The sequence below is a fragment of the Chiloscyllium punctatum genome, chromosome 5 (assembly GCF_047496795.1).
Source record: "Chiloscyllium punctatum isolate Juve2018m chromosome 5, sChiPun1.3, whole genome shotgun sequence".
Lineage (NCBI taxonomy): Eukaryota > Metazoa > Chordata > Chondrichthyes > Orectolobiformes > Hemiscylliidae > Chiloscyllium > Chiloscyllium punctatum.
In genome coordinates, this window is record NC_092743.1 from 90,760,851 (window position 1) to 90,774,195 (window position 13,345).

At 39.9% G+C, this 13,345-nt stretch overlaps 1 protein-coding gene across 7 annotated transcripts in view; it reads left to right on the forward strand.

Annotated features, from left to right (window-relative positions):
* LOC140477228 (arf-GAP with SH3 domain, ANK repeat and PH domain-containing protein 1-like) overlaps window positions 1–13,345 on the forward strand; it is a 354,071-nt gene that overhangs the window by 148,227 nt on the left and 192,499 nt on the right. For all 7 annotated transcript variants that reach the window (XM_072570748.1, XM_072570749.1, XM_072570743.1 and 4 more), the window contains 2 exons: window positions 5,343–5,417; window positions 8,852–8,901. In XM_072570748.1, coding sequence (XP_072426849.1) covers window positions 5,343–5,417; window positions 8,852–8,901 — 125 coding nt within the window. The remainder of the gene's footprint in view (window positions 1–5,342; window positions 5,418–8,851; window positions 8,902–13,345) is intronic.

The following is a 13,345-nucleotide window of genomic DNA, read 5'->3' on the forward strand; positions in this document are numbered from 1 at the left end:
ATCAAAGACCGCAATTTCCCCTCAGATGTGATTGAATATGCTCTCCACCGCATCCCCTCCACTTCCTGCTCCTCCGCGCTTGAACCCCACCTCTCCAATCACCACCAGGACAGAATCCCACTGGTCCTCCCCTACCAACCTCCAGATCATCGTGTCGTCCTTCGTCATTTCCGCCACCTCCAAACAGACCCCACCACAAGGATATATTTCCCTCCCCTCCGCTATCAGCCTTCTGGAAAGACCACGCCCTCCGTGACTCCCTCGTCAGATCCACACCCCCCCCACCAACCCAACCTCCACTCCTCGCACCTTCCCCTGTAACTGCAAGAAATGCAAAACTTGCGCCCACACCTCTTCTCTCTCCCTCCCCCCCGCCCCTCCACTTCCCTCCAGGGCCCCAAGGGATCCTTCCATATCCGTCATACATTCACCTGCACCTCCACACACACCATTTACTGCATCCGCTGCACCCAATGTGGCCTCCTCTTCATTGGGGCGACAGGCCACCTACTTGCGGAATGTTTCAGAGAACCCTCTGGGACACCTGGACCAACCAACCCAACCGCCCTGTGGCTGAACACTTTAACTCCCCCTCCCACTCCGCCAAAGACATGCAGGTTCTTGGCCGCCTTCATTGCCAGACCATGGAGGAAGAGCACCTCATCTTCTGCCTAGGAATCCTCCAACCACAGGGGAGAAATGCAGATTTCTCCAGCTTCTTCATTTTCTCCTCCTCTTCTACCCCCCCCCCCCCCCCCAGCTTATCTCAGTCCCAACCCTCGGACTCACCTCTGCCTTCTTGACCTGCAATCATCTTCCTGACCTCTCCTTCCCCACCCCCTCTCCGGCCTATCACCCTCACCTTAACCTCTTTCTACCTATCGCATTCCCAACGCCCCTCCCCACCTTTTATCTTAGCCTGCTTGGCACACCCTACTCATTCCTGAAGAAGGGCTTATGCTCCAAGCGTCGATTCTCCTGCTCCTTTGATGCTGCCTGACCTGCTGTGCTTTTCCAGCAACACATTTTTCAGCATATTAGGAATCAATTTGGTAAACCTTGACTGCAAGGCGTCTCCAACAAAAGCATCCTTCCTCCAATAAGGAGACCAAACTCTGCATAATATTCCAGATGTGGCCTCACCAGTACCCTGTATATTTGCAGAAAGGCATTCTTGTTCCAGTACTTGAATCCTCTCACTGTGAAAACCAACATATAGTTTGCTGCCTTTTTCCATCTGCTCTGTCTGCATTACTGCTTTCAGCAAGTAGTGAGCATTCGCCCCTCAATTTGCAGCTTTTCAAATTATCTGCCTCTTTATTTTTGCTTGCGTGTAAATGATCTCTCCTTGATCCACAATACCCTACATCCGCCATGCAGTTCCCCATTCATTGAGCTTACCCAAATTACACTGCAACGTCGTTGCATCTTCCTCATAACTCGCCCTTTGTGTTGTCTACAAATTGAGATTTTACATTTAGTACCTTCATCTCAATCATTAACATATTGTGAATAGCTGGCGTCCTAGTGTTGATCCTTACTATATCCCACTAGTCAATACCTGTTAGTCAGGGAAAGGCCCATTTATTCCTACTTTGTTTCCTGTGTGCTAACCAATTTTGTATCTATCTCAATGTATTTTAATTTTACACATTAATCTCTTAGGTGAGCCTTTGTTGAAAGCTTTCTGATGGTCCCAATAAACCAGATTCGGTGGCTCCACTGACCAACTTTACTAGTTTAATCTTTGAAGAATTCCAGTAGATTTGTCAAGCATGATTGATCTTTTGTAAACCGATGCTGACTGTGTCTGATTTTTATCACTGGTTTCTAAGTGATCTTCTATTAAATCCTTGATAATGGATTTCGTATCTTCCCCACTACTGATGTCAGGTTCACTGGTTTATAATTCCATTTTCTCTTGACCTCCTCTTTTTAAGTAGTGTGGTTGCAGTAACTATCCCCACTCTGCAGGAACCTTTCAGTCTAAAGAATCTTGGAAGATGATCACCAATGCACCCGCTGTTTCCAGGGCCACTTCCTTAAGTACTGTGGAATATAGATGATCAGTCCCTGGAACTTTATCAGCCTTCCACCGAAGGAGAAAAAAATATTTTGGCAGCCTAATGAATATGTTCGTTGGCTGACCGTAATGGTATCAAAATTGTAAATCTAAAATTTAGGGTTCATCAACCCAGGTTTCACTCCAGATTTTGACTTGTCCAGTATTGACATCAGCTGGGACCATTTATTATTATCTTATGTGAAATCCTTTCTGTGTATTGTTGCAGCCAAGGTCAGGGGATTGCATTGTTTCTCTCTAGTGTCACTTATTCCACTGGTCATAGGATAATTCTTAGATTTATTACCCAGTTGCTGATAAGGCCACTTAAATGGCTTATTAGGTTCAGAGTAAAAAGGTCCAATCAACCTAGTTTCTAAAATGCACTAATTTTATTAACAACAATTAACTCATGCGATATGGCGTCACTGGATAGGCAAGCATCCCTAATCTTCCAGAAGATAGTTAAGAGTCAGTGTGTGTGGGGAATCATAGATCGTTATGGTCGCTGTTTCACAAAGGAGCTCGCACCACAATGTTGCTAATTAATTCTCTCTCATCACATAATACTCGGTCTAAAAATGGTTTGCTCTCTAGATGGTTCCTCGACATTTTAGTCAAGGAAGCCATCGATCATGCATTCCAGGAAATCCTCTTCCTCTTCCATCGCATTGCTGCCAAATTGGTTTGTCCAATCGGTATGTAGATTGAAGTCACCCATAATAACTGCTGTTCCCTTACTGCCTGCACCTCTAATTTCCTGTTTGATCTAGTTCCCAACATAACTACTGTTTGTGGCATGTACACAACTCCCACTAATGCTTTTTTTTTGGTCCTTCGGTGTTCTGCAGCTCCACTCATACAGATTCCATGTCGTCCAGCCTTGCGTCCTCCTGTTACTATTGTGTTAATCTCCTTTTTAAACAACAATGTTACCCCACCTCCTTTTTTCTTTCTGTTTGTCTGTTCTGAAAATTGAATAGCCCTGGATGTTGCGTTCCCATCCTTAGTCACCCTGGAACCAGGTCTCTGTGATCCCAATTATAATGTATCTATTAGTAACTTTGTATAGTTAATTCATCCACCTATTACAAATGCTGCTTGCATGGAGATGGTCTTCAGGCTAATTTGTTTTTGAAATTTATTGCGCTTCTAAATATCTTGTAAATAAGAGAAATAAAATTAGTTTTTTTTGAGAAATTAAATTTTAAAAAGGAAGTCATTTTGGCCAAACTATTGGAGAATTAAGGGATAAAATAGGAAATGATCCAGATAACTTTCATTCTGATGTCTTTGCTCATGTTGACAGATGCCACTAGCCCCCATACAATTGTTCCTGGAAAATTTTCATGTACAGTTTGTTCAGGAGATATGGAGAGGATGTCTTCTAAAAGCTTTTCAGGAAGAATAACTTGTTTCCGTTTTAAGCTCTCGGAAGGAATACTTGAGCATTTCTCTCAAAACTGCAAAAGGCTGAATTGGGTGCCTTACCTCTTGATAGGCTACACCCCAAATTCAACTCTTGAGCAACATCAAATAGCCAGTCTTGAATCCTGTACGGTCAGGCATGTGACTTCCATTAAATGAAAAGTCAATTTAAGCTCCACAGCTTACAGTAACTTTTTAAAGAAAACTGTCCTACAGTGACCTTTTTTTTAAAAAAAGTCCAGTATTTCCTCAATCTCAAGTGCACCAAATTTCAATTCTTTAGACTGAAGTCTCAAAGCACATTCAAGATATGTCATATTCTGATCATAAGTTTTACTCAACTTCTCACTAAGTTCATCTCTCCTCTTAGCTGTCTTCTACTGCAACCAGTATTACAACTTCTTGCAACTGCTTTTCTGCTCTGTGATTTCATGGCTTGCTGTTCTCAAGTGCAGCTGTCTTCATGTGCCATTTCTATATTTGCCTTTATTTTATCTCCATATCTTGGTTAATTAGGACAAAAATGCTTCACCATGATCAGGATCTTTAATCTTTTATATTGCAATATACTTAAGTGAAGACGGCTAGTGGTAGTGGATTGGGTCAGTGACAGTTTGTTCTTAAGTCTGTAAGGTTTCCTGCTCTTTAAAGCATCAGTGAACCGGTTGGGTTTTTAACTGGATGCCTGATTGATGTAATGTTTTGTTTTGCTTATGTTACCTTTATAATTAAATTCAAATTCTCAAAATGCCATGGTGGTATTTGTATTAATGTTCCCTGGATTTATTAATCTGGGACCTTGGATTTCTAACCCAGTAATTAAGTTACCAGATCTCTCACTGACCCACCCACATGGTTAACTATTTCCTTCTTTATATCACTTTCCTCTTATGAAAACGGTCACTGCTGCAAGATATCTTTCCAGCAACATTGTTTTGCTGAGGAGTGTTGAGATGGCCCCTGACTTTAGTTTACTTCTGCTTTGTTAACATTGTACTGTGACATTCAGTAGACATATACTCATCCAGGATACTTTGAAACCCAGAATATCTTTTATCATGCATTTCCCACATATCAAATGTTAGACTTTAGAAATTTATTATACAGTTACATTGTGCACAAAATATAATTTACATTTGGGAATGACAAAATATTTATTGCTTATGTTGTGTAACCTGATTTTGAAATAGTTTGACGGTAATTTACCTTTTTGGAGGAATGTAGTAGCAATTTTGAACCACTATTGAATGAAGTGTTTTCCCCATAGTGTGATTCATTGTTTACCCTGTTGATATGAAAAGGCTGTCAATGTCTCTCCCTTCGTTGGGATATGTTCATGTTATATCTTGTAGCTATGATGGACATGGGGATCAAGTTAGTGCAACCTCACCCCTTCACTTACTAACCTTTTGAGGTCACGTGGTCCATTAACATGTATGTCAAGTACTGATTTCTGCTACAAATAGAGACATACTCGTAATGAACTACAAATAGTTCATTTTTTTCAAAAGTGCATGTCTGAACAAATGAAGGTGCGTCTAAAGTTGTGCTGCCTGACATTTTTAATATATTTTGTCTTTTTCATAAAATATGTCCATGCAGTGCTATGTATCTCAGGGTTGTGGCAGATCAACATTGTTGTATGAGCTAATATATTTCAAATTTGCTAATAATTAATAACAGAAAACAAAAAACAGTATTTGACTGGCAAGCACATTAAGAGATCACTCATTGCAGCCTTGCGGTAACAACCTGTTGCACTATTTTACAGTAGAGTTTAATGGTTGATCAACTGTGCAGAGCAAATTGTCAGACTGTATGCTTATTGTCTTTGTTTATATGCAATTTTCAGCTGCAGAATCTTAGTCATAATGTCATCTTCACTTTGGATTCACTATTGAAAGGAGATCTGAAAGATGTCAAGGGGGTAAGTATTTGGATTTGGTGACCATTTTTGATGTAAATGCAAAAGATAAAGAAGTTCATATTTGCATGGGGGATCAGATGCCTCGAAGTGCCAAATAATGCTGTACATTTGAAGATGATGTCATCACCGAGTTTTTCACCAAGGGAAAAAGCTAATTTTTAGTCAGTGTGGTGCTATATGTATAACAGGAAAAAAAACTTTGGTAAGATTATTGGTCAATGAATGCAAAGACCCTGCTTAGTTTAAAAGGTTTGAAGTGAGCAGACCAGGATGACCATATGTATCTTGTAAAGTCTGTACTGTGAAGCTACTCAACTTGTGTAAACATTTGAAAGTTTTCTTTAGTTACTGATCCCCCTATTTACTACTATTCATGGCAAATGCATAAACACAATATCTGTAGTTGGATCCCAAATGCACTGATGCTAAGCCGGCCCATAAAGGTTTACTTGAAGTTCCTAGAAATTATCCTTCATTCTCCTACTGCTTCAAATAACAAGTATAGTGGACCACCTCAAAATAAGAGTTGTGATTGTGCTGGTTGACTGGCAATGACTTTTATGTGCTACCTTTTGTGGTGCTCTGCAGCAATTCCGCAACGATTGACGACACAACCTCCTTAATCTATGCATCTATCTCTTTTTTTAAAAAAAACTACGAAAAATATTTGTGGGAACCTCCAATATGTCAGACATCATCCTGGTTTGGAAATATATTTTCATTTAGTTGTTGAATGAAGTTCCTGGAAATTCCTACCCTAACTAGCCCTTCGCCTGATGGTTTAGTGATTCATGGAGGCTAACTGTTCTCTTGTCAAGAGGCACTACCATTGGGCAATAAATGTTGGTTTTGTTACTGTCATCTGTACTTCAAAAAATCCATAAGGTGCAGAAAGAACCATCTGGCCTGTGAAGGCGACACTGTGACCATCTGAGTGTCTAGCCACCCCACACTATCCCCACAACCACAATGGCTACCCAGCCCCCATCCTATGCATCTCTGGGTACAATGGAAAGCCAATCTACCTAATTTGCACATCTTCGGACACCAAGAGGAGTCTAGAGCTCCCGGAGGAAACCTATACCGGCATGGGGAGAACGTACAAACCCCACAAACAGTCAAGGTTGGAATCGAACAGAGGTCCCTGATGCAGTGAAGCAGCATTGCTAACCACTAAGCCACCATGCCACCCTATCTTGGAGGGACAAATTTGGAAATCTGTAGAGTTGGTCCTCCTGCATCCAAACCAATTACTAACCATGTCACAAAATTACCTCCACTTTCATGTACCTTCATTTCTGATCACTTATGTGGAACCTGATTTTAAACTTATTCTCAAAATTTGCATCGACAAAAGTTGTATGCACTTTCATATTCGTCATTGCATTGACTTCAATGTCAGCAAAGTTCCATGAACGTAACCGACTTGTGACAAATCCATGCTGATTCTCCTGATCAACTGATATTTGCTTAATTGAGTTACACTATCCCTGATGACAGAATCTAGTAACGTGCCCACAATCTTCTACACCCATAGGCACAAATCAGGTGTGTGACACCTGTTCCACTTGCCTGGAAATTCCTACTTAAGTGTTCTGTGCATTTGAAAAACAGCAATTCATAAGATTCAACACCTTGAGTGAAATTAAATGACAACTTTGGAAGCAGTGCCTGTACTGAGTGCGAAACAGACAGATAACTTGGTTTGTAATCAACTCTTATCTTCCTCCCTCGTTCAATTCAAATTGAGTTGAGGTTTATTTATGTAAAAACCATCGGCATGGTTGCTGAATTTGGAGAAATTTTGGAAAATTATGACTACATGTTTAACTTGCTTATCTATTACTTTTTAAAACTCTGGGGTGAAAACTATCTGGTCCAGCATGCCCCATGTCTGATTTTCCCCATTACTATCTATCCATATTAAATACACCAAGTTCCTTCCATTTTTCCCTTGATTATTTTGTACTTTCTTTATATTAGTGGAGGGAGAACCGTAATGAGGTTAATGTAAAAGTATGTCACCGGGGCATTCAGACGAGCAGGGAACAAAGAATAAATAAGTATAATGTAGGATGCTGAGTGTAAAAATAAGTTATTGCAGTACAAGATTAGCAAGGGAGCTATTATTGAAGCACTTGAAAACCAAAATAAAGATGAGCATTTTTTTTGTGTAAGAAAAACTAACATTAACATCTTTGAAGTTTTCACCAGGGAGTGCATCTGATGAGTAATTCTGCAATCCTGTGGATAGTCAAACACCTTGTTGAAGCAGGCTGCACAACGTGTAATTTTCTGTGCCTTCATTTCCATTGAAAATGGAACTTGAGTGCAGTTTCTTGTGTAAAGATGACATACTTTTATTTTTGACAATGAATCAAATCTGAAAATGACTGCTTTGAATGGAGGAGAATGTGGACAGAGAGAATAGCTAAAGTTTTAATAAATTGTTTACTGGAGCTGTTTGCAGCTTTACCAGTAATCGGAGCTAACAGGTGCAAAAGAAACTATTTTCCTATGTGAAAATGTCCAAGACAGACCAATTGTCTCCACTTGTTTATGTTCAGGGTGACGCTTCCCTGAGATATTGGTTAGGTTACCTTTTCCATTGACCACTTGGAAAATTGAGAGCATTCAACTTACGGGTTAGCCCATGATCAGATAACCAGGAGAAAGCATAAAGTGGTGTGTGTTTAAAAAAAAAAATGAAATGTGCCAGCAAGTCCAGCTCCTTGAGCTGTTTGTGGAGTTACCTTTTGTAGAATGACCACATTGGATCCAATCTAAACTCTGCCTTATTTAATGGCAATAAAATTGTCCTGCAAAACTTCAAAGAATTCCTTCAAATAAGCATTAAGTTCATAATATTTTTAAATGTTTTAAAAGATTTGAATACTGGTGACATTTATCATGAAGTTGTGTGTTAAGTGACATTATGCAACCATTTTAGGACCCATACGTGCAAAGGTCATTGACAGATCCTTTCCATTAGCTTTACTTGAACAAATTAGGTCAACAGTAAAGGTATGGATATTTATCAGAAAACTAAACGAGTGTGCAACAGAACTTCAGGAGAGGATCTTGCTTGATCAGGCACTTAAAATTTTTGACTTTCTTTCCTGAGCAACTGCAAAACATTTATGACTTGGGCTACAATGCCTTTTCACGCTTAGTGCAAAGGACTATGCAAAGGAGAGTATAGCTCCATCAGGAAATTTGTGATGAATGCTCAGATAAGGTATCTGGCTAAGATCCAAGAGGCAAATACTTATATCATTTTAGAGACCAAAATCAGTTGTTTCTTTAGGAGGATAAACTAATGACCCAAATGGTCTGTCTAATCCTTATTCATGTGAACTGCAGAAATGACATTTTTTTTGAAAACTGCCTATTTGGTAAATGATTTGTCATTTGATATTATTTGTATTAAATAGGACCTGAAGAAACCTTTTGACAAAGCATGGAAGGATTATGAAACAAAATTGTAAGTACAGTTATTGTTTGGCAGGAAGCATGATGAGAGTTCAGCTTTTTTTGTTGGATTCTCTCAAACTATATTAAGTTTATTATGCTGATATCAGTTGACTGCCTCACTTAGTAAAAATGAGGCAATAGCTTGGTACTTGCAAAATTCAATATGCCATTCCTTAGAAGTCCTTGTTCAAACTAAAGAATGTGACTTCCAGGATATCGTTAAAGTCATCAGAGTTGTAGTCAGTGGAAGTTAAATTGAGGTATGTTGCCTTGAAAGTGCCCTCCTTGGAAAACTGATCATTTCCCATGCTCAATGTGTAAATCACATCCCACCCTGGCTCTTACTGGATGGATTGCCATCTCACTGGAGCTTGATTGCAGTCCATATTGGCCATCACTTGTTAAACCTGCCATCTCCTATTGCTTGTTGGTTCCTCAAACACATTACCTTGCACCCAACCCTCCTCAATATCTCTCAAAGGCTGAAATGCCAAAGCATGTATTGCACTTCGGCAGGTCAAACCAAAACTGAGAGCAACACAGATATGAGATCAAATTCCAATTGGCATAGCAGTTTTATGGGATGAAATAATCTAGTGTTGTGACAGAAGACCAAGATTTCACAGCCTACTAAAAGACCTCTGCCACAATTATCTATTTCTAGCAATTCTTTATCAGACAGCAACATAAACATGAATATCTATTAAATCAGCAACCTGGATAAAATCCATGAATTTTGACATGCAGCCAAACTATGAAATGGAAATGTTTAAAAACAGTTCTAACGAAAACAACAGGACATGAGAAGACAAGATGCACAGTGGTACTATGCTGCATTGTCAACAGATTGAAATAAGAGTCTATGTAATTTTCAAACAAAATGTTGAATGCCAAGTTCCCTATAGAGATTTTATGCTTGTCTATGATGCATGAAAATGGATAAGACATTTTGGTGGCCAGCATAGTGAATACAGCTTATTAGTGTAAGGCATGTCACAATGATTTCAAGATGGCCTATTTAAAAGCAGTCCACCTTATTGCAGTTACGTTCATATTTCAATGCTTAAATGCCTGCTTTAATCATGCATTCAGTGATTTGTGCTCAATGTAATTGGTTGACAGTAAGTTAACGACCATGGAGTGGGAATAAGTCAACTATCTGCATTTTGTAATTAGTCTTCGGTCCAACTTGTCCATGTGGACCAGATATCCAGTTTGTGTGACTGGAGGCTAGTATCCAGTGGCATACCAGAGATCAGTGCTAGGTCCCTGACTGTTCATGTCACCTGTTTGTGTCATACATAGACAAGGTGGAAAATGCAATTGGCATGCTTGCTATCATTGCTCAGTCCTTGTAGTTGTCCTTTCCTTGCATACAAGCTGCTTATCTGATATCTCCCATTTCTGAAAATCAGTCGAGAGTGATCCCAATGTGTTTGTTTGTGATTAAAAGAAAATCTCAATTATATTCTCTGAGCAAGCTGTACCTTCAAGGCTTCAGTGATAACTGCATGTGCAACAGCATAAGAGTAACAGACTTTATAAAATCCTATTCTTTAGCCTTTTCCACTGCTGCCTCACACAGCGTTAAGGACCTCAGTTCAATTTTAGCATCAGGCAAATATCTTGTGGTTTCCTCTGGGTGCTCCGGTTTCTTCCCATAGTCCAAAAATGTGCAGGTTAGATGGATTGGTCATGCTAAGTTGCCCAGTATCCAGGGATGTGAAGGTTAGGTGGATTAGCCATGGGAAATGTAGAGTTACAGACTCCCCCCACTGTAATCATGTGTGGCGTGCTGTTCGGAGAGTCAATGTGGACTCATCGGGCCAAATGGCCTGTTTACGCACACTGTGTAGGGATTTTGCGATTCAACAATTTATGAATAAACCATTGGGCAAATTTGTTTTCCAGAATGTCAATCTCTAGAGAGAAATGTTTTTTCCTCTTGTGTATATCTGTGTGTTTTGGAATGATTTATAGAGCTAAGCATTTGGGTATTACTGAGTAGGTTAACTATTCTTGTATTTTTATTGAATGTTTTGTTTTAACAGCAATAATTGTGTTGAGACCTAGTTGATCAGTTTTGTTTTAAACTGTACATAATTGGCCACCCTGGTAACTGTAAGAAGTTATTTTCTGTTATGATCCATGGAATAGTAAGACTACAGTAATTCCTCCAACCTGAGATAAAACTGCAGTAGCATAGTCTGCATGGATTTATGAAGGGGAAATTATGCTTGTCAAATCTGTTGGGATTCATTGAAGATATAACTAGTAGACAAGGGGGTGCCAGTTGTTGTGGTATATTTGGATATTCAGAATGCATTTGACAAAATCCCGCATAAGATTGCGCAAGATTAAAGTGCATGGGATTGGGGGAAGTGTATTGAGATGGATAGAAAACTGGTTGGCAGAGAGGAAACAGTTAATGGGTCCTTTTCAACTTGCCAGGCAGTAACTACTGGAATGCCATAGGCATCGGTGCTAGGGCCCCAACTATTCATAAGATATATTAATAATTTGGATGAGGGAACAAAATGTAGCATCTCAAAGTTTGCAGATGATACCCAGTTGGGTAGGAGGGTGAACTGCGAAGAGGATGCAGCGATCCTTTAGCATGGTCTCAATAGGTTGGGTGAGTGAACAAATCAATGGTAGATGCAGTAATATTTGGATAAATGCAAGGTTATTCACTTTGAAAGCAAAAATGCAAAGGAAGATTGATGCCTGAATGGCTGTAAACTGGGAGAGGGGAGTGTTCAGTGGAATCTGGGTCTCCTTGTGCTCTAGTCACTGAAAGTAGGCATGCAGGTAGTAAAGAAGGGAAATTATATGTTGGCCTTTGTTCCGAGTGGTTTCAAGTACAGGAGTAGGGCTGTGTTGCAGCTATACAGGGCCTTGGTGAGGCCACACTGAGAATATTGTGTGCAGTTTTGATCTTGTTTTTGGGGGAAGGATGCTTTTGCTCTTCAGTGCAGCAAAGGTTTATCAGGCTGATGCTGAGGATGACTGCACTGATACATGTGGAAAAATTGACTGATTATGTTAGCACTGTTTATGCTGGAGTTTAGATGAGTGAGGAGAGATCTCAGTGAGACTTATAAAATTCTAACAAGATTTATTCAGGCTAGATGCAGGGATCTTGCTTCCAACGGTGGGTGTGTACAGAATTGGAGTCACAGTGTGAGCATTCAAGGTGGACTGTTTCAGATGGAGATGAGACATTTCTTCACCCAAAGAGCGGTAAACCTGTGAAATTCATTACCACAGGAAGTAGTTGATGCCAAAATATTGAACCTCTTCAAGAGGAGGATAGATATAGCACTTGGGGTGAATGGGATCAAAGGTTGTGGGGAGAAAGCAGGGTTGGAGTTTGTGTTGGATGATCAGCCATGACTCTGATGGATGATGGAGCAGGCTCAAAAGGCCAAATGGCTGCCTCCTGCTCCTATCTTCTATGTTTCTATGCACCCTTCTCCATCTCTGATCTCTGCCCTCTTGCAATTCTGGTCTCTGGGGCATCCCGTTTTTCTTCACTGCACCATTGCCAACCTTGTTTATAGTTGGCTTGGTACTGAGCTCTGGAAATTTTTTCCCCACACCCTTTACTGTCTTCCTTTTTAAGATAACCCTTTCAATCTACACCTTTGATTGAACATTTGGTCAACTGTCTAAATAACTTGGTGCCACACTTTGTCTGATAGTGTTCCTGTTGAGCCTTAAGGAAGAGCCTACCATATTAAAGGCAGTATATTAAGTTGATTTCCCATGCAATGCAGATTGTAAGGCAGCTGTTCTGTATAGTCTCTGATATATTTGTATTGCTGATTCTTTTGTCTTTTCCTACTTCTGTGCCTGAAACTGTCATTTGTCCCCCCTCCTTTTTAAAGGAAGGCTGGTGTGTTTTGGCATGTCATCAGGGATGGAGTCAACGATGTTTCTAGTTTGTATATTTGGATGGAAATTATGCTGAAATCTAGCTGTAAGCCATTTTCTTCTGATCTCAGTCTTCAAACTCTATGCATCTTCCCACTCACATTATGAACCTTATTCCTTCATCTTGTTGTTTTTGCTTCCTTCCCATTCTCTGACTAGCATTTCTACACAAACCTCTTTGTTTTTTATGTTAACAACTCGATCATACTCCTCTGCACCATTGCTGACTGCCTTCAATTCTGAGGAAGGGTCACCAGACCCGAGATGTTAACTTTGATTTCCTTTCATGGATGTTGCAAGACCTACTGTGTTGTTCTAGCAATTTTGTTTGTTTTGTTTGATTTACATCAACTGATTTGCAGTTTTAATTAGCCTTTTATTTATTTTATGACGTCAAGAGGCCTAACCCTTTGTGGTTAATTAGGTTATTTCTTTGTTTTCTCCTTGCTGAACCCCTCTTTCTTCCAAGAGGCCTAGTTTGCTTTCAATAAGCAATTTTTAAAAAATAAATTGTTAGA